The sequence below is a fragment of the Bos grunniens genome, chromosome 12 (genome assembly GCF_055505025.1).
Source record: "Bos grunniens cultivar Pamir isolate PY7600 chromosome 12, Bosgru_T2T1.0, whole genome shotgun sequence".
Taxonomy (NCBI): Eukaryota; Metazoa; Chordata; class Mammalia; order Artiodactyla; family Bovidae; genus Bos; species Bos grunniens.
The window spans coordinates 36,000,934-36,022,866 of record NC_141176.1 but is presented as its reverse complement, the minus strand read 5'-3'; the positions used below and the strand labels follow the sequence as shown (position 1 = coordinate 36,022,866).

Sequence of the window (21,933 nt, the reverse complement as noted above, 5' to 3'; positions counted from 1 at the left end):
ATCTAATAATTCACCAAAGTCATCATTCATAAACCACACACTATAAACACACTGTACTTTAAGAGAGCACTAGGATTTTAAAGATGGTATCCAAGAAACACCACCAGACTTTTACATCCGCGGCCTCTAAGACCATCTACAGCTCCCTCCAATGCCAGGTGATGTACCTGGGTTAAGGTCCCCCCTTAGGAATGAAAGAACTCCACTTAATTCCTAAACAGCTTAATGTTTCTTTATCCATCCTTGGAGTAGAATTAAATCTCAACATAACCTAAAAAATCAACAAACATTCAAAGCAATATCAAGTTTAAAATAAAAACTTTACCTTTCACTGAATATGCCTACAAGATTTAGGATTAGGTAAAAAAGAAAGTCTGCCTAACACACAGCAGATGGTACTTTTCCATTTTTCCTGAAAAGTCAAGAACAATGACCCAACTACACTTACTACAAATATGCCTCCACTTCAGTGATTTAACTAATAACTCTGAAATCCTAAGAGGGTGAGCTGAGATAAAAATACATCTGCTCAATACAACAGAATATAAATGAAATTCTGATTTTCTCTCTGAATCCTGGACTAATCCTGTATTAATATTAGGGTTGGGTATTCTCCCAGAAGGTAATGCAATTCCCTATTTTTAACTGTGAAGATATGTCCTTGTGTTTTTTATTTAAAATTATTTTGACTGTAACGTCCCCAGGGTCAGTCATCCTCTGCTTGGCTGGTCAATGAAGGAGCACCATTCCATAAATTTCATATGGTAGTCTAGCTAAACTCCCATGAACAAATCACACATGATCAAAACAAAAATGTAATAAAAATATTTAGTGAAGACATTTTAACTCCCATTTATGAATTAAAAAATACAAATAAAATTTTATCAATTTGATATTCACCTTGTAACTGGCTCAATACACGGCCTTGATTTAAGTCCTAGAATCATACTATAGCATCTTTTGAAAAATTAAATGCAACTTTATATCTTTATTAATAATGTTAATAGAGGTAAATATTTAAACAGTATACTTATCCCTGGGTCTCTTAAAAAAACTAGAAAGTCAGTATAAGTTTAAAATTTTAATATTTATAAATTTAAAAAATTTTACACATGCTGAATGGTAGCAGTGCTAACATTTTGTGACCATTAAACCAGAAATGAAGCCAAAAAGCTCACTACCTGGAGCTTTCTCCTTTGTACAGAGAACGAAATCACAATACCAGTATTTGCAATCTGTCACCATCTTACGTGGTAGAAGACACCACACCAGGCAGGCCGGCGTGAGACACTGTGGGCACACCCCTCTCAGGTAATAGAGCGCAGACGCACTGCTGAATGTCAAGCTGGGACAGTCAGCCATCAGTACATTCTGACAGCTCCTAACCGCTGAGAGCCTAAGAACACAGACTGAAAAGAAAACCCAAGGCCAAAAGCTCTCCAATGCTGGGAACTCTGGGACCAGGTGAAGGGCAGATCACAGAGGGCAAGCGGGACAAAGATGGTTTGGGGTGAGAGCCGCAGGGGCCGACATGCGGCCCACATCTCGCCCCCACCGTGCATCCACCTTTACAAAGACTCATGTGCACAGAGCTGGAGGCAAGAAACAGATCACGTTATCCGTCCTCTGCAGGACACAGTGGATGCCCGTCGTTAGGCTTTCATCTTTACCTGAACCAAATACAGTCTTTGGCTAAATGGCATGGATTCCCAGTATAATTGATCAGGAATACGTCACATTTCTTACATCTAAGTTAAAATGTTTAAAGTTCAATTTGAACTACAGCACTTCAAACTAATTTCAGCTCAGCAATATACCTAAGTTGGATATTTTAAAATTTTAGAATTATCAATTTTTAAAGAATTCTTAGATGCAGTGTTTTCAGAACATAGTTATTACCAAGTCAGAGAATATCCACTTACATTTAAAAATAATTTAAAACATTATTATTATTATATCCTCAAATCACCTATGCTGTTTTACAGAGAAATTTACAGAAAATTATAATATTAAGAACTCAAGATCCAAATTGGTTCCTTATTTTCTGGTTATGAAAAACCCCTAAGAAGTACTGAGGTTTCTTCTTCTGAACAGTTAATATTTTATTCAGGAACTTATAACAAGAATCATTGTCAGAGACAGCTAATTACTAAGATCTAAGGACAACACCTCTAACAGCAGAGGTGACAAACAGAAACAGGTAAAATTATGAAAATAACATTTTAAGGGTGCAACAGACCCTGCAGATGCTCAAACTTGAAATCCTTGAAATTGACAACTCATTTCCTTCAGTACTTGAGGGATTTTTACAAGTATTAACAGACATGGAGAATATGGTCATATCAGAAATACAAAGACTTGACATTTTTGGTAGAAGAGAAAATCCAGCCCAAGACAGTAAGGGAAGTTAAGTAATGCTGACTGGGGGAAAGATGTTTGGTTTTGAAATGCAAGCTGTGAAGGAAAAAAAATAAAAGTAGTAACCACTTCCTCTGAACAGAGTTATGTAATGTAGTTAGAAACACTGTCTTCAAGGAAATAAGGCTAAATTGTTAAAACTAGTTTGAAAAAAACTGTGAAGTTAGGAAATATGCCATGATCTCCCAGCCCACGAAGACCCAAATTACTGTGCTGAAAAGACGCTGTCAGGCATGCCCCAGGCAGCCAGCCACCCAGGACTGCACACAGGACCTGCACGCTGACCAGTCCTTCCCACAGAGTCCGCGGGGGCTGCGCCTCCAGAGACAGAAGGGCCAAGGAAAAGAAAATGGAGAAAGAAAGAGCTGACAGCAGAGGTGAAAGGACACTGTCCGTGAACCAGATAAAGTATAAACACACTCATGTAGGAACTCAAATACACAACGGTGTCCCTTGAATGTATAAAAAAGGGGCACAAATAATGTTTTTGCTTTTAAAACTCCTTTGACAAGTCAGTTTTAATAGTAAAAATCAATTTACTAGAATTAAGCCAGTGTTCTTCTTGACACCCACTCAGCCAAGACCATTATAACAGAACCCTCCAAAACTGGGAAGCCAACACACATAGCAAAGTAAAACACAGCACCCAAACTGAACAGGTATCCAACCAGGAAAACACACACACAAACTCCTGGAAAGAGCCTGGCTCCAACCACCCAGGCTTGGTGGTGGCCCGTCCTTCCAGTCTGCCACTAACCCACAGTCTTAGGATACTTTCAGTACCATTTGGTCCAAGCTGAAGACACTCTCATTTCAGCTGAATGGTTCCTAATGAAAACACAGTATCGTGACAGAATATGGGCAAATTTAGCAAAGACATCTCTGTCCAGATGCCCTGTTGTTTACCAAGGCAGTCCTTTTCATTTATCTTTCTTTTAAATAACAACTTGAGTACAGTCTTGTCACAGAGCCGACTGGCCCAGTCGGCTGCATCTTGGCGCCCTTAGGCAGAGGGACAGAGATGTATTTAGATCACAACTGCTGGTCCCGAGGGCACTGGGACACTCAAACACCAGAACAACACAAATAAAAACAGAGTGACTCCTGTTGCCTCTGACTTCAAGTTCTCTAAGGGAAGGAAAGAGAACCCTAAAAGTAAATGCACTGTCCCAAGTATCTCAGGAAGGTGGTCACACGTGTACTTCTGGAAGAGGACACCAGCTTCCCCAGACATCTTCTGAGACGTTTCTGCTCCACCTCAGTTAACCAGCCATGATCAAATAAGAGAACATTCCACAAAAAGCTGAGGCTTTGCTCTGTGTCCAGCAGTGGCTGCACAGGCTGGGGGCCCGTAACTGACCGGAGCACAGGGCCCTGCACCACACGCATCCTCTGTGACCATGCTGTGGGTCCTGACCCACAAGGGCCGGGGTCACACGCCTGCTGGTCATAAGTTCGCTTTCCTTTCTGTGATCTGAGCTGGCACAAAGAGCTCAGGAGAGTATGACAGCAGTACACAAATCCTGATTAGAAAAATCAAAGGAGATCTAAGGTGAACTTTTTAATCTCTTAAGTTCACATGGCTCCTGTGAAATGAGGGTAATTACTGCTCTGACATCCCCACGTTTTACGTGTATGAACCAGCAATTCACATTCTTAAAAAGAGTTATTGCTTAAGCAAGCCATTCAGAGCAGAGTAACAGCCACGGACCATGAGGGTGGACAGAAACAGAAACGTACTCAGAAAGTTAGACTAGGTATGAATGAGCCTTTCATTTCACCCACAAAACCACGAAAACACAATCAAACGGGCCCTGGTGTTTAGCAGCCAACACCCTAAACCAACTCTGAAGCGTCAAGACTTGATTTCTTACTAAAACAATCTGCTTCTTTTTGTAATTTCTTCTCAAAATTAAGGCAATGAAATGGCTACAGTTCCTAAAGTTATTTTTATGGAACAAAAATAGACACACATTTTCCTCCTCTGGTTCAGGCATCAGAGCAGGTTCACAGGACCTGCAGTGGTCAGGCTGCCATGACCCAGCAGACAGGGGGCAATGGGAGGCCACAGACACCCACCCTGGTACCCTTCTCTGGTTGGAGCACTTGCCCCTCCCAAAGAAGGACCAGACTGGGCCGGGGATGGGGGGGCGCACATCGCTGGAAGCGTTGTGTCTCCCGCACTGACTGAAAGCTGCGGGATGGCAGAGGAGAGGAGCTTGTTAAAATGAAGAATCCAGGGTCCAACAAACAAACTCTAAGGGTCCATGGGTGGGCCCCGGGGTCCACCCTTTCAACCAACTCCTCGGTGACGTGCCGTCAACGGCCAGTGGCCGAGCAGACATCCAGTTGTCTGTAATGACAAGACTGGACGCTGGCGGCCACCTGATGCTCTGTCAAAGAGGGAAAAGGCACTGGGGATGTACTTCCTGGTGCCCACGTGTGTTTGCACACATACTGAGTTTCATTTGACAAAGTACAAGCCCTACGCCACAAGGCGGCTGACGCCTACAGCAGAAGCCGATTCGAGATGACTCTCCCCGCATCACACCCCGAGCTGGCAGGCTCTCCAGAGTCCGAGCGGCCGTGGGATTGATGAACAGGACAAGACTCTAGTCAACTCTCAGCAATTCAGTGCACTTCGCAGGAAGGGTCTGGTACAGCATAAAGCTTTGTTGTTTATTTTACACAAAGGAGACCACCAACATTTGCCATAAACTCTTCTAAACTCTTCAGGAAGGCCATCTTCTGCTTCCGGTCCAGCGCAGGGGGTGTGCTGCTCGCAGTCAGCTTGTTGAAGGCATCAGCTAGCCTCTGGTAAATGACTGGGTCTTGCTGACTCGACAGCAGTGTTTCCACTAGTTCCGAGTACTCTGCCTGTTGAAAAGAGAAGGGTGCAGAGCATCCCTAAGGTAAGTACAGAAGAGCATGACCGTCCTCAGATGCTACACAAAACACCAATCAGTGGGCTGCAGGGCCCAAAAGGCAGGCCAGCAGCTCTTCTGATCCTTGACACTTCCTGCTCTGAGCTTTTCCACTGCTAACTCACTGCTGTGTAACAAGCCTGTGAGGCAGACACAGCTGACACCCCTGCTTCACAGACAAAAGCTCTCCACAAAGAGAGGCAAGGACATACCCAAGACCAGAGGGCTTTGAGCAAGAAAGAGCCCAAGAACCCGCGTCCAGAGCCCAAAGGATCACCTACCTTGTGCCGCTATCTCTCCCTGCTGTTTCAAAGCACTTTTTTTTTTTGCATTTTACGATATTCTTGGTGGGTAGATTTATGGTAGACTCCTGGGCCCTAAGTCTTCAAGCTGACTCCCAGGTTTCCTGGAGGTCGATGCAGAAATCCTACCCGCAGAGCAACGACACAGCACTTGCATCAAGTGCAGACAGGAGCGGGGCGGGGGGTGGGGAGGGGCATGGCCCGGCCTCCCCTGCAGCAGAAGGGAGGTGTGCTCCGTGCTCAGTGGCGTGGGGCGGTAGTGGGCGTGGTTTCCCTGCCTGTGACGCCCTCCACAATAAAGCCTGGCACGGCCAACAGGGTGCAGGTTAAGGGAACGCAGGCAGGGCAGCTTTCTAAAATAAGCACCATGAAAAAAGCGGGTGTTACTCCTTCTCCTGAGTTTCTCGGGGCATCGTGAACCCAAGTGGGGAAGCCAGATGCTAAACCCATCTGGACAAGAGGGGTGAGGCACACACCCCACCCCACCCCCCAGCATGGAGCTGGCCTAACTGCCCCCAGGAAGGCAGGCCTGTGCACAGGGACTGAGTGTACACACACACACACACACACACACACACATCACTAGCCTGACGCCCTGCCCTCTTTTCTACGACATGTGCCTGTGTTTTCTAAAATGCCACCAAGATGTAATGGTTTATGTCCAGGGGTGGAGGGAAGGTGGCAGAGGGAAGGAAGCAGGTAATGGAGGAGCACCCCTCCCCTAAGCTGGGCACCACATGTGGCAGAGGTGAGAAGAGTCCCTGAGCCCTCTGGAGCCAGGTGCTGCAGGAAGGTGGTCTTTAAGTAGCATGTGAGGCTCTTCAAAACCTACCCTGGGTCCTAGGCCCAGCAAATGCACAGCCTCTGTACCTACCCTGCACCCACAGGCACCCCCTCCACTGGGAAGGGGGACAGGGAGCTGTGGAAGATGGGCATGCCCGCCCCGTCAAGGGGGCACTGCACATGCCCTCCAGGCTCCAACCGCCCACAGCTGTCCACCCTGTCCTAGGAGACGACACACTGCGGCTTTCCATGCTTCCTGAGCGCAGACTCCTCGGGGTCCCCAAGCAAAACTGGGTATCTTGTTTCCTTGCACATCTGTGAGTTCCTCAAGGACAGAGACCGTGTCTTCCAGCACAAGTGTTCAGGACAAGTTTTAGGGTAGCCATCAAGCAAAGGATGGTAATGACAGTGGAGAAGGGAAAGTAACTACTTATGAACAGCTTGTCAGATAAACATGGAGAACGCCCGAGCTACAGAGAACAAGGCTTCCAGGAAGGAGCAGACACATGGAGGCCCAGTCCCTGAGAACAAGCGGCCCATCCGTCCAACACCCCCACCCCGGCCACATGAGCCAGGAGAGGCCCAGGGACACGCCAGTACCTGGTGCAGGCACACCAGCGTGTAGAAGGCCTCGCCGGCCGCGGTGGTCATCTCCGTGCTGTGCTTCTGCAAAACCAGCATATCAAACACCAGCTGAAAGACACAGGAACACCTCTCAATAAAGACACGGACGACCGTACCACCCTTCAGTGCCTCCCCATTCCAAGAGGGAAAAAGAAGGTGGTAGTTATTCTTGTTTATTAAGTAACTCTAAAAAGTAAAGAAATGGTTTTCTAAAAACCCAAGGACAAACGTGAAGATGTTATTGCTTGCTGTGGTAAATGAAGTTATCTGATTATTGAATTCCTGGTACAGTCACCACGTGGAATTTCAAGAACACAAAGCAACACAGGAGTGGTATCCAAGGATGCTAGGAAGCTGAGCTCCAGAAACCACAGTGGAAAGAAAGACAGCCTTGTCAGGGATAAAGCTGTCGGCACCGGCTGGTGGGAAGGCCCAGCACCTCACCTTAAGGAAGTGCCTCGTGGCCAGGAAGAGGGGCGCGTCGGTCTCCTGGGCTTTTGCACACTGCTCAGCTAATGGAGTCAAGGCTTCCAGGCACAGCTGGCAAACCTCCGAACTCATTCTGATCACCACGGTCAAAGAACAATGAGCACAGAGAGCTGTGACTCAGAACACAACACTTAGAGTGTCAGCCAGTGGACGGCTGTTCTAGAAGTGAGCGCACTGAAGTGAGTACGTGGGAATCTGCTGTGGGAGATGAGAGACGAGGATCCGCACTGTGGCCCAGCCTGCCCGCACGGGTCTGGGGCCCAGGACTGGGGGTTTCCATGTGCCCTGACTGCAATGCACACAACCGAGCAGGACCAAGATCAGAGGCCAGCAACAGGGCCCGTCCACTGACTGGGCTCCGTCAGACAGGACTCTGGGACCAGGGACCAGAGACCCTGGGATCTGCAAAAGGAGGCCAAGGTGAGGCAAAGTCACAAAGAAACACAGCATCATTGTACCTAAGAGACGCTGCTTTTCAAGAAATAAGACTGAACAACAAAACGAAAAACACAACTCCTGAAAATGCTTCTTCAAGCACCCTCTTTCCCCAGTGCCAAGTGCTCATGACACGCATTTAAAGGATATGATGTCATTCCTAGTTCCAGCGAGTACATCAGACTTTTAAAAAGATCTTCAGGAAGCTGTGGTATTTTCTCAGGAAAAATCTCACAGATAAATGTGATTAATTTGTAGTACTGATTACACAGAGTTGGAAACTGAAAAAGAAATATTAAATATTTAGATGTTCAATGATACCTGTTTTCATTAGTGGAACAAAACATTAAGCATCAAGCTTCTAACCCTTTGTTTTAAACACATACAGGATACAGAAAACACAAAGACACAAGATGGTAAAAAAAAGTTACAATAAAGCAAGTATGTTAGGAACTAATAGATCTTGTGCTGGGAACTAACAACCCTCACCCTGACCCTCAACTGTACACACCCCTCAGGGTCTCTCTCTGTCCCCATTCTGTGTACACACACTCCTCAGGGTCTGCCTCCCGTTCTGTGTACACACGCTTCTCAGGGTCTCCCCCCACTCTGTGTAGCACATGCTCCTCGAGGTCTGCCTCCCCATTCTGTGTACACACACTCTTCAGGGTCTGCCCCACATTCCGTGTAGCACATGCTCCTCAGGGTCTCCCCCCATTGTGTGTATACACTCCCCTCAGGGTCTGCCCCACATTCTGTGTATGCAACACGCCCCTCAGGGCCTCCCCCACCATTCTGTGTGCACACACGCCCCTCAGGGTCTGCCCCCTGATTGTGTGTACACACATGCTGCTCAGGGTCGGCCCCACCCCACCTTCTGTGTAGCACACGCTCCTCAGGTTCTGCCCTTCCCCCCATTCTGTGTAGCACCCAGCCCCCTCTTCCTCTTCCTCCTACTCCTGGATGGTTCTGGGGTGGGCGGGAGAGAAGGGGTGTGAGGCCTTGTCACCAGCACACCCTCAACATAGACTGGTGAGAGGAGACAAGGCCCAGTGCAGTGAGACACAGGGAGCATGACCAGCTGAGTGAGCCCTGCTCTCTCCATCTGCTTGTCCAGGAGCGGCTGGGATGTACCCTGCTGCCCAGCCCCTCAGCCTGGGCATGTGCTGGGAAAGTACCAGAGGACACACCTACACATACAACCACACACACAACCTACTGTATCTGCTGTACACAAGCGGCCAGCAGATACTAGCACTCGGTCTCTAAAAGACCCAGTCTTTCCCTGGCACCGAGGGACCAATGGGCACAGAGCTGGGGCAGGCACAGGTGTGAAGGACACAGCATAGTAACACGCAGGCTGTTTTCAGGCACATTTCACAGGTACTAGCCCCTTAATTAAATCAGACACGCACTTGTGTTCCGGTATCCTGAACCTTCACGTTCAAGAACGCATGGTTTCAACGTTCCCATTCCTCTCTTCACGTACCTTCAAGAGGTCCTGTGACATCAAGGGCAGGATCAGGTTCACTCCATATAACACAACGTCGGCTGCCGACACAGATCTGCTCGCTGCTGGCCCAGGCTCCTGGCCTCTGAACACTTCATCTGCAATGTGACAACAAAGCGGTCTTACAGCTGCAACATCAACAGACGGATATGCTCTCCCACCTGACAGTGAAAGTGGAGTCACGCCCCAGGACAAAACAAATCCACGGGAGGATGACACAGACACCCGGGTCCTCCTTTCCTGCTTCGCTCTAAGGGTCTGAGCACTGGGTGCAGGTATTCTGTGTTGACATTATCGTTCTACAGCGATGAAAGTAAAACTAATGCTTCATCAACGTTTTTTGAAAAGTAAAGTTGACTCCACTGACACAATATTGTGTCATATTGTGGAGTAAATTATTTCCATAGCAGTAGTCATTTTTCTCCTAGGTATGTGGGATTTTTCTAAGCTGAAAAGGAATGGAGAAAAACACTGGAATATTACACAAAATAGAGGTTTTTTTTAAAAGTTGCTAATATGACAAATAATTATTATTCTTAATCCAAAAATGAGGCATAAATTACTAAGACTCTTAAGACCTAAATGGATGAAGGACCAAAACCCATAATAAACATCTAAGAAACTGTATTTCAAATGTTCAATATTAGGAAAACAGGTGGGTTAACATGCAACCATGAGAAAGTCATGAGATGTGTTAATGACAAGGGAAAAGCTAACAATGAAAAAGGCAGAATATAAAATTATATTTGGACTATGACCATAAAAAAATTGTACAAAATAACCCAAAGAGAAATTAACAAAAAGCAATTGAAACAGCTGACTCTGGATTAAGTCAAAGGATGGGTGATTTTTCCGTCTCTATATTTCACATCTTTTCTACTATGAGCATATTACACTCACAACAAGGAGGAAAAAAAAATGGGGTTAAAAAAAAAAACCCTACCTCTACTTAAAAATCATGTTTTCAGTGTAATTCTGTCCTTCTCTCCAGAGGCTCAGCTCCAGCTGGGAGGACCCTACCATCCACAGCCGGGCACTGCTGAATCTCGGCCCCACTGGCAGGAAGCCTGGGCCGCTCGTGGGGCTCCCTGCGCCCCACACCTGCTCAAGGGACAGGCTCTGGGCCTGGACTGTGGCACTTGGCTCTGCAGCCGCCGGCTCCCCCAGGAATGTCGCTCAGAGGCTCACTTTCAAATGTGCTTTGATATCTCACCCAGTGTTATTAATTTTATTTCATAATATTAAAATATTTTCTATCTTATCTCACCCATTATCTTTATTTTTAAAATAATCACTTAAAAACATTCTTTTCAATTTTACCATCTGTTTTATCAGCTAATGCTGCTGCTTTATCATTGTGTACTTTAACTGTCTTCATTTTTTTCCTTCTAGATTTCAACTCTACCCACCTTTATTCTTTTTAACTTTATTTAGTACTTTCAATCCTGAGCATTTTGGCCTCAATTTCTTTTCTAACGGGTTATTATGATTTTAATCCTTTTTTTATTCTGAAAACCTGCCCATCCACAGTGACCCATAACCTCTTTTCCATGGCTCACTCCTGGCGGGGGGGGCCTTGGGTCTTCTGTCCCCTCCGAATGCCCTTCACACAAAGCTCTCTGTCCCTCCCAATCTCAGTTCTCAACTCCAGTCGGGGCTCAGGGCTCACGTACTATGGTCCACACTCCCCTCAGAAGTCCACACACTAATGGGCACAGTGCTCGAACCTCAGCAAGTCGTGTCATACACACCCTTCGAGGGAAAGGTCAGGACAGCGTGAGGTGTTACAGGGTCACCTGATCTAGGAAAGGTGACGCAGTGCCAGCCTGAAGGAATCAGGAACCCCAGGACCAACACCCGCGTGAGCAGCCAGGCCTGGAGACAGTGGGCAGTGAAGGCCCGTCATCTCAGGGCCCTGACACAGGGCAGACTGCCAGAAACCACTGGCGAGTGGACAGGAAAGTGACCAGTGCAAAGAACAGTGTCCAGTGTCAGGTGTGCTGAGCCCAGGGTGTGGGAGGTTTCTGAGGAGACAGCAGTACCCATGAGGTCGAATCACCCAGACGCACTGGCCTGTGACAGCGGAGGTGACAAGACCGTAAGTGACGAGAACAGGTATCAGGAGTACCTTGCAGCTCATCGTTAACCCACCTGACTGGACAGGCACTGACTATCACACCCCCTCTACAGTGAGGGAGGCCCAGCACAGCTAACAGACTTCCCCCAGGTCCTGCTGGTGGGGAGGCCCCAGTGTAGGGTTTCACAGAGTGGTGTGCCAGCACCCAACTTCAGTGGCTCCCAAGACGCACTGACCAAGGGCTCAGGTTCCCTAGGCATACCTCAGAGGACACAGAGGAGAGAGTCAATAAAACTAACTCTGAAGACAATGGCTCTGGAATCCCATGTGGGGATGTGAGCACCAGCCCTGCTAGCTGTGAACCTCTGCGCAAGTGGCACAGCCTCTCTGTGCTGTGTCCTCCTCCCTCATGTGAGTGAGCAGTGGTGCCAGCCTCAAGCTGCTGGATAGGAGCATGCCTGGCACCAACCGGAACCTTGTGAAGGGCAGACACCAGCACTGACGTCCCTGGAAGAGGAGAGCCTGGCACACGGGGTGCTGGGCCTCCACCCCGCCCCCACAGCCACAGAGACCAACTCTGCCTACCGTGTGAACGGAGCTTCCCGGGGAGGCCACACCAAAGCCTCGCACACATTACCTGTGTCACTGAAATCTATGAACTCTTTGGACAGAAGGTTGGTCAGAAGCTCCATGATGAGGAGAAGGTCCTGGTACTGCTCCTCCTCGGCCGTGACATCAATTCTCTGCCGCCCCAAGTTATTCTTTGAATACACTTGCAGCAGAGTGAGGCAGGCTTCATACAAGTTCATGGCTTTGGACTGGAAAAAAGCAGGCAGAAGTTATGCTACTGGGGAGAACCTGGCTGGGAAACAAACATAAATATCAAAGAATATTTAAATTTGGATATAATAAATTTACTCTAAATTCTGACAGTTGCTCTAACACTTGTTTTAAACTATATTAAAGCATTAAAAAAGATGGAAAAGCATAAGATTACAGTTGCATTTAAAGTACTAGTAGTATTCTAACATAAAATTTGACACTTTGTGTGCATTTGATATTACACATGAGAAGACAATATGATTTTGGCAACAGAACTGCTTTACTACTTCTTGTATGACAAGCTTTATTTTGAAAATGGTTTAACTTGCAGAAGCACAGAGTACCAAAGATTAGAATAAACAGCCCTAGCCTAACCACTGAACAACGTACCTGTGATGACACTTAACACCATTTACAGAATGAAACCTCACTTTTGAGCAGTTTCCTTTGATCTAATGGAGAAGGAAATGGCAACCCACTCCAGTATTCTTGCTTGGAGAATCCCACGGACAGTGGAGCCTGGCAGGCTACAGCCCGTGGGGTGGCAGAGTCAGACATGACTGAGCGACTACACCACCACTTTGATCTAACAGCAACAACAACAAAACACAAATCGGGAACATCTTTGCTGACTGAATATAAAAGAACTTAGTCTGTCTAAACATTCATCTGATAACAAAACAAAGACACAAATCACCATCTCAGATTCTAAGTCCTAGAGTTCCACCACAGAGAACTTGGTTACAATTTTTTACCATAATCCAACTGTTTTATCAAATAGTCTTCATTTGAATAAGGAGTAAAACACTAGTCAAAAGAAATGACTGATCATTAACATTTTCAGGGCAAGAATTTACATTCATTCAATGAACCATCCTCTGAACTCTGAATTTTTGAAAATAGTTTTTTTGAACGATGCTTTGGGGGCACAAGAATATCATTTCAAATAACGTTCACTCAGTGTGAAGTATCTGTTACCCTGTTACACAGCTCTCAGGAGCTCTGATCTGGAAGGGACCAAAGACTCACCTCTCCAAGATAGCATATCTGCTTATGCGCAACTTCAACAAAAACTTCTATAATGAGGTTGACTGTCTCTGGCGTGTTTTTGTAAACTTCCATCAACCCAATGCAATTGGTAAGGAAGTCCATAAGAAAGTTAAAAAGGATGGCCACGTTGTCCACCTGGGTGGCTTCAGCAATGCCGCACAGGGCCTCCAGCGTGGCCGTGATCTCCTGCTTCACCTCCTCCTGCTGGCATGTCTGTGGGAAGTTCTCCTGGTTTATCACTCTCAAGAACCGCTGCTGAAGTGGCTGAAGAACCTAGAAAATAAAGCATGGGTTTTCTAAACATATGACTCCCAAGTTTTTTCAATTTGGACAAATATTCACTTTCCATAATATTTCTAATTGTTGGAGGCAAAAGCGCAGAAAACAAAGGTGATCCTAACTTCTGTCAAACAAATCACCCAGCAGCACATGGAAAGGTGCTCACATGATGAGGCAACAGGAAAACCAAGTCAAAACTCTGTGAAATACCTCACACCTGTCAGAGTGGCCATCCTCAGAAAGACAAGAAACAAGTGCCGGTGAGGATGTGGAGGAAAGGGAACCTCCATGCACTGTCAGTGGGAACTCGAGTTGGTGCAGCCACTATGGAAACAGTATGGTGGTTCCTCAAAAAATTAAAATTAGAATTAGCACATGATCCAGTCATTCCACCTTGGGTATTTATCTGAAAAAAAGAAACACTAATTCAAAAAGATACATGCACCCGATGTTCACAGCAGCACCATTTACAACAGCCAAGATGAGGCAGCAATCATCTTTGGCAGCAACCGTCTGTCCACTGACAGACAAATGGGGAAAGAAGGTGACGTACATACACACAGTGGAATATTACTTGGCCATAAGAACAAGGAAATCATGCCATTCATTTATGGAGGGAGGAACAAAGGCACAAACTTCCCGTTACAGGATGAGGAAGCACTGGGAAGGGTCTGGGAGGGGTCACCCTGGAGATTGTGAATATGTGACCCTGCGTGCAGAGTCTGGGAGGAGGTCATCCTGGAGATGGTGGACATGTGTCCCCAGGTACAGGGTCACATGTTCAGGCCCCTCTTGTATACCATACATGATGCGACTACAGTTAACCGCTGCTGTGGGAGATGTGGGAAGGTTAAGAGAGGCAATCTCAGGAGTTGTCATCACAAGAAAATAAATGTTCTTTAATTGCTTCTTCTTTTTCGGTACCCATGAGATGATGGATGCTAACTAAACTTATTGCAGCACTGCACTTCACAACATATGTAAGTTAAGCCACTATGCCGCAAACCTTAAAGTTATACAGTGATCTATGTCAATCACATCCCAGTAAAACTGAAATAAAAAAGTTACTGTTTATGAAAAAGCATGTAAGTGCATGCGATCATCTTCCTTCCTTCAGTAATTTGAGAAGAAAAAGAAAAAAACATGACTTCCTCAATGCCATTCACAGAATTCTGTTACTATTCTCATCTCTTTTCCATTAGGGGGAAAAAAAAAGATCCTTTATAAAGGTCCAGAGTGTAGATATTTTAGACTTCATAGGACACACTATCTCTGGCCCAACTACTCAATTATGATTTCACTGCAGTGTAGAAGTAGCCAAGGAGAAGATGTAACTGATTAAGCGTGACTGTATTTCAATAAAACTTTATTTATAAACTCAGACAGCAGCCAGATTTGGCCTGCGGGCTGCAGTTGCCAACCTCTGTTATGGGTGAAGATCAATAAGCTCTGAGTCTGTCTCTTTCCTTACCAACTCCTCTTGGCACAGACCATAACTCCAGATACTGAGGCCCGCTATGGGTACAAGTAAATATGAGTAATCACGAAGAGGATGTCTTAATACTATTTAAAGCTGCACGTACGATAATAAATTTAAATAGAAACGGGACTGGGCTGGTTTTTGATCCAGTTCTAAAGTCCATTGCCTATTTCTGTTCTTATGCCCTTTCTCAAGCACTGAGAGCATCCAATCACAGAGATGACAGACTGCTAATTCTCAGTGCCAGTTGAAACCTTCTTATGTAAGACAGTGTGTCCAGGGTGGCTGCTATGGGTTGAACTGCATTCATGCTGTGTTCGGTCATGTGTCCAACTCTTTGCAGTCTCATAAACTGTAGCCCGCCAGGTTCCTCTGTTCATGGAATGGACCAGGCAAGAATACTGGGGTGGGTTGCCATTTCCTCCTCCAGGGGATTGTCCCAACCCAGGGATCAAACATAGGTCTCCTACATCAGCAGCTGGATTCTTTACCACTGCACCACCTGGGAAGCCCATGGGTTGAATTACATCCCCCCAAATGGAAATGCTGACGTCTGAACCCCTAGCACCTCAGAACACGACCTTATTTGGAAACAGGGCTATTTCAGAACCCCCACAGGTGACATGGCTTCCCTGGGGACACTGAGACACCAGGGCTTCCCTGGTAGCACAGCTGGAAAAGAATCCACCTGCAATGCGGGAGACCTGGGTTTGATCCCTGGGTTGGGAAGATCCCCTGGAGAAGGGAATGGCTACCCACTCCGGTATTCTGGCCTGGAGAATTCCATGGACTGTATAGTCCATGGGGTTGTAAAGAGTCAGACACAACTGAGCAAATTTCACTTTCACTTCATGGGTGATGCAGAGATGCCATGCAGATAAGGGGGGCCATTACCTCTGTCCAGTACTGCTGCTTGGTTTCTGTGTCCATGTGTGCAAACCCTCCCAAGACAAGCGCCTTCATCAGCGTCCTCTGCACAGGGCTGGACAAGAAATTCAGAGGTGGGCTTCGGCTTGCAAACTGCTTGGCTAAGTTCCACCAGTTTTCACACTGAATGACTAAGTTTGCCCTGCAGGGAGAAACGACAGGCGTAAAATGCATTACTTACTTACCCTGCATGGACACTCAGTAACAAAAGTGGAAAACAACTGGATTTAACTACTTTTTAAAGTCCAGCATAGTAAACTTGGTACAGACTTGGAAGTCTTGTATTCAAAGCCAATTAGCCATTTGTCAAGGTAAAATTCATTTACTCTCTCTTAATTACCAGTTTCCTCATCTGTAAAATAAAGATAATGGGAATAACAGCTCTGAACCTCAGGAATGAAACTGATAAGACATGCAGATGCCACACGTGCAGTGTCAGGAGCAGCACCTGGTAAACCATGAGAATGCAACAAACAGCAGCCAACAACAGGAGTAATCACAACCATGGACCCACGGAGTAAGAAAACTGAAAACATTCCCAGAATTTGTTGTAGAACACACTACAAATTTTATTCTGTGAAATTAAAATAATTGTTAAATTACCAGTTTTTCTCATCTTTAAAATGGGGTAATACTAATGGGATACCTGAAAATTCAAATTAGACCACTCTACTCCTAATGTGGGAGAGACCTCTGCATTTGTTCCAACGGTTTGATACATTTACTAAAGCAGCGGTGCCCAGCCATTTTGGCACCAGGGACCAGTTTCGTGGAAGACCATTTTCCCACGGACAGGGGCATGGTGTAGGGGTGGTTTGGGGATGATTCAAGCGCATCTCACTTGTGCTCCTGCCCCCTTGCCTGACAGGAGGCGGAGCTCAGGCAGCGGTGCCAACGATGTGGAACGGCTGTAAATACAGATGAAGCCCGCTCACCTCCTGCTGGGAGGTCAGGTTCCCAACAGGACATGGACAGTACCCGTCCATGGCCCGAGAGCTGGGACCCCCATTTTAAACACTGCTCCAAAACCGCAGGGTCTCCCTGGACCTCGGGACCGGGCGACTGTCCGTCAGTGGGAAAGCCTCTCCTGACCTGACAGGTGGGTCAGCGTCTGCTCACCTCTCCCTTCTCTCCACCAGCGTGACAAGCAGCTGAACCGTGTCGTCCGCGAGGCCCTGCTCGCTGCTGCACACCGAGAGGTTGCTGAGGACCTTCTGTAAGAGGTAGCCAACAATCCACTGAGAGCCCTCTGTGTCTGCTCCAAATGCTGTGCTGAATGGCACGCTTATCTTCAGAGAGAAAACAAATATTTTAAGGTCAGAAAGACCTGCTGAAAAGAAAGGAAGAAAAACCCACAGAGAAATCAAACTGAAATTAGCACTAAACCTGAAGTACCTCGCACCAATTTTCTATAGGTATTTATTTCCTGAAGTCCAGAAAGGACACCCTTAACCCACAGATGTTCCCCACTGTGGCTTTTCTGTTAGCTTTAACTATTCTCATACCAGGAACATAGGCACGTACTTACATTAAATGCAGAGAACATAAATTAATCCATTCCTAAATAGTACTCTGAACTTCACAGAGCTTAAAGTATGCAGAATCACATGATACACTCTAGGAAAAGTTAATTAAACAGCACGCTGTCCACACAGTGTGGAAGACGCTTGGCTATTACTCACATGCTGATAAGAAAATCACCAAGAAAACTGTTTTCATTTCTCTAACTCCCATCTTCATAAATGCAAACCCAGTCAAGCGGTGCCACATTCTGACCTGATCGTACAGCTTCTCATCCACCAGGAGGTAAGTCTTTGCCCAGCGCTTTAGAAACCAGACAATGTCTTTGCCCATCTGAGGGCTTAGCAGGTGTGTGAGGTCAGCCCTTATTGCCCGAGACTCAACTTCTGAAACTCTGAGGATGGCAGACAATAGCCTGTGGGCACAAAAAGGAGGTCATGTGTTTCTTTCTTTCTTTACTGGCTGTCTAACCATATTTTTCCCCCTAAAAGCCCTTTTCTGTTTCTCAACTCTCTGATACTGTCTTCAAGAGGGTTGGAGACTCATCTGTGTCTCTGTCTTATTGCTGACCTTTCAGGAAGCAGGAAGAAAGAAAACAAAGAGTCATGGCTAGAGACACCTTCTGCTGGGACAGAGCACACGTGAATCTACCATGTACAGATTCAAGATGGAGAAGTGCATGAAGTTAGCCACGCAGAGTAAATGCAACTTAAAACTCCCACTGTTGGCACTGCTCTCTTTTCACATGCTGGCTATTTTATGGTGTGCACAGGCACAGCTAAGTGACCCATCTGAATATTGAGTCTTGTCTCTAAATCTGACAGTCTTATTTACTTTCTAAAAAACTTGATTAGTAATGGAATTTTTCAATAAAAATGTTGCACGTATGGTCCTTTCTGAACACTACAGAGTTCATACCCTGTGCAGTATTAACATAGCAGGATATGCGGTTAAGTAAAAAAAAAGTCTTTGTTCTGCGTTTGGGAGGGGACACAAGCGATGTCCATTTAACTTGACTTTGGCTAAAAGGCAAAGCAGTGAAGGACTGAAGGGGAGGAACTCATCCTGACACCCCTTCAGCAGCTTCAGTGCAGAGGCAAGACCGCTCCTCTCGGGACAGAAACCCCCTCGCTACATGGAAGCTCATGGACAGTTTTAGCTCCTGACCAAATCAGCTACTGAGAAGCACCTCCTGCCATGACTGCTCCCTGCTGCCCAGCTCCTTCCAGGCCTGTGACACCACCCCAACCCCCCACACCACAAGGTCCTGCCCCCAGAACCTCTTACATCTCACTGTATACACACGTATATATATATGTATATGTATATACAATGCTCTGCCAACAGTGCTAAGAGTTAAGAGAGTATATGAACAAAAAATAACCCAACAATTTCACAACTCATTTTAAATTGGCATATCAAATTTTTTCCATTAATTATTTAAATGATATAATTTGCAGCTTCACAGAATCTGAACTAAGTAATTACAGTGGCCACTTGAATGTATGCATTGGAATTTAATAATCATAGAATTCTGACACCACCATCATTCATTTGAAAAATAAACAAATTGTTCTTTTAACAGTTGGAAACTTTATACTCTTTCTCTCCTTAAATTTTTATTTCTATTTCATTCCCCATAAAATATTATCCTAACACAATAAATGTTTATACTCACTTTATTGATCATACCGTATACTTCTCTGAAACAAGTATATAAAGATATTAAAATACAATTCTTAAAAATTTCCCATGATAAGACTGTGCTAAAGATGTCCTCTGGATTAAGTTATCATTACAATACTTATTAATACACAACTAAGCAAAATGTAATGCCAATTTAAATAAATTAAACACATTTATTAAAAAAAATTCTGTACAATACAGCCAAAATCTCCTAACTATACATGTTACATAAACTTTAAAAATTGTGAATCACTATATTGTACAGCTGTAATTCATATAATATTGGAGGCCAATTATACTGCAATTTAAAAAACATACACAAAGATGTATGTATCTGACTAAGATAAGTGTGGGTTTTCTTTTTCTAAATTAGCCCATATTATGTTTAATTTGATTCCTGCTTTTCATTTCAATGGATATAAGCACTGAGAACACACATTCCAGTAAGTAAATGGAAGGTATTTCTAAAACAGCAGGGCACCCGGTACCTCTGAGGTAAAGCCCACATTCGTGGCATCAGGTGACGTCTCGTGACATGACAGCAGCCGTGAGGTCTGCCCGTGGCCCTGTCTGCTTCCCGCAGCTCCTACACTGGCCAACAATTCCCCGGCTTCCTGCTTCTCCCTCTTGCGAATGAGGAGCTGGAAGACGGGAGCCTCTGTCTGCTTTGGTCTAGACCAGTGTCTGGTGCATAGTAAGGATTCAGTAATTGTCAAGTGATCAATTCTTCAAGAAATGTGAACTACTTTTTTAGTAAACAAGGCCCGATTCTCTCCTACCATTCAATTTCACATTAATCCTTTGGACTGAAAAACAATAGCAATTCTTTGTTGTTCCACCCCCACCTCAACCCTCCATAGTCTGTGCTCTCAGATACCAAAATGTTTTGCTCCCACACTGATACCCAAGAGTGGTTAAGAATTGAAAAAGCACTGAAAACACGAGGACAGCATTCCTGAGGGTGCTGCCCAGACAGAAACAAAGGCACGGAAAATAACAGGACAGCACCATGGCTGTGAACACTCCCTGTGAACCAAACCAATTCAAACCAGTCGCTCACCTAAGGCCTACAGCAACTCCAAAGGGAAGAAAGAAGACTCTTCCAGTAAAGCATGGGTATTTTATTCCCAACGAGAGAATGCAACAATAAAGGAGATAAATTCCCAAACATTTTCCTGACGTCTGCTTAACAGTTTAATGTTTTAAAAATCGTACTTTTCATTGCACAGGTTTAAGTGGTATCTATATATTTTGCATTAAAATAAAAAGAATGAGGGGGCAGCATCTTGAGTTACTGATCTTGCAACTGACAGAAGCAGTATTATTTCATTATTCTCTCTTCCTGCCACCTAAATTTAAAGATGCTGAAACTTAAACTGCTGTTTTCAAATCTGCTTTCAAGAGAATATTTAGTTGAGGTTCATCCTGCCTTAACCTCACCATCAAGAATTAGTGGAAGATCTGCCACTGCTTTTAGAAAGATCACAGTGAATTTTCTCTCTGGAGGCTGCTGCCATCTTGTAACAGGGCTCCCAAGGGTCAGATACTCAGGACAAACACTTCTGCTTTGTAAGAGGCAGGAACGCCCCTGGAAAGACGTTCCAGCTTCCTGAACAGCAAGGATGTGCTCACGTCCACCTGGTTTCTAAGAACTCCCCAGTCCTGGCGCTTTCACTCAGGTGCCTGAGCCTGCATTAGCACTGCTTTCTGGTGGGCAAGGGACGTGTGTGTGAGAATCAGCCTGGACGCCCCCAGAGCTTCGCTGCACCCAGAGTAACCTCACGCTGTTTTCCTCAGCCCTGGACACGCTGTCCGTCCCCAGCAGAGTGACGCTGCTTAAATGCATGGAGTACCTGCATCCTTGCTTGTTTCAAGGCTTCTCCAAGTTTTATCTTCTTTCATGTGTCAGCTTTACAACAACCTGTCTGTCACTCAAGTCATCTACCCATCAACTCAGAATTTATAAAACAGAATAAATTACAAGAGCACAGCTATAGAGGTCATATTACCTAATCACAGAATCTGTTCTGTTGTACCCTGGGATGGAAGAAGCCTTTTCTCCTGGAGATCCCAAAATTTGAAGTGTTGTATTAATGTCAACTTCAGATGAATGCTTAATGGAATATTCCATTATTTCTGGAGGTATTAGCGGAGTCTCTCCCTGAGTATCATCAGCTAAGAGGTAGCCTTCAGTTTAAAAAAAATTAAAAATGAACACTTAACAATCTACATTTATCAAATTGCACTATAAATGCGTTCAGTTTTGATTTATATACATCATATAAACTGATGTAAAAGTAAATGATAAACGTTAATGTTAATTTCAAGCTTGATGAGAAGAAACTTTCTAAGATAATTAATCCTCAAAAATACAGGAAAGGACAAATGTTTTATTCACCAATTTTATAATTCATATATTGACATGTAGGCTTTTTACTCTATGACCTTTAAATAATTTCTGGAATATATTCTGCAAAATTAACATGAATTCTATTACCTCAATAAAAAGTCAATATTTGGGAATGCCTTTCCAAACAGTAAGGTCTTTTCCCCTTTGATTATTTAAAATACAGAAACACTAACAACATGGTTACAGAAAACCCTAA

The 21,933-nt window shown here is 45.1% G+C and overlaps 1 protein-coding gene across 12 annotated transcripts in view; it reads right to left on the bottom strand.

Annotated features, from left to right (window-relative positions):
- Positions 1–814: 814 nt before the first annotated feature.
- XPO4 (exportin 4) overlaps positions 815–21,933 on the bottom strand; it is a 92,589-nt gene continuing 71,470 nt past the window's right edge. For all 12 annotated transcript variants that reach the window (XM_086329762.1, XM_086329758.1, XM_086329763.1 and 9 more), the window contains 11 exons: positions 21,337–21,514; positions 17,897–18,056; positions 17,240–17,409; positions 16,088–16,262; positions 13,414–13,707; positions 12,200–12,380; positions 9,465–9,583; positions 8,126–8,256; positions 7,496–7,613; positions 7,028–7,120; positions 815–5,295 (listed from right to left, as the gene is read on the bottom strand). In XM_086329762.1, coding sequence (XP_086185888.1) covers positions 5,098–5,295; positions 7,028–7,120; positions 7,496–7,613; positions 8,126–8,256; positions 9,465–9,583; positions 12,200–12,380; positions 13,414–13,707; positions 16,088–16,262; positions 17,240–17,409; positions 17,897–18,056; positions 21,337–21,514 — 1,817 coding nt within the window. In that variant the 3' untranslated portion in view covers positions 815–5,097. The remainder of the gene's footprint in view (positions 5,296–7,027; positions 7,121–7,495; positions 7,614–8,125; positions 8,257–9,464; positions 9,584–12,199; positions 12,381–13,413; positions 13,708–16,087; positions 16,263–17,239; positions 17,410–17,896; positions 18,057–21,336; positions 21,515–21,933) is intronic.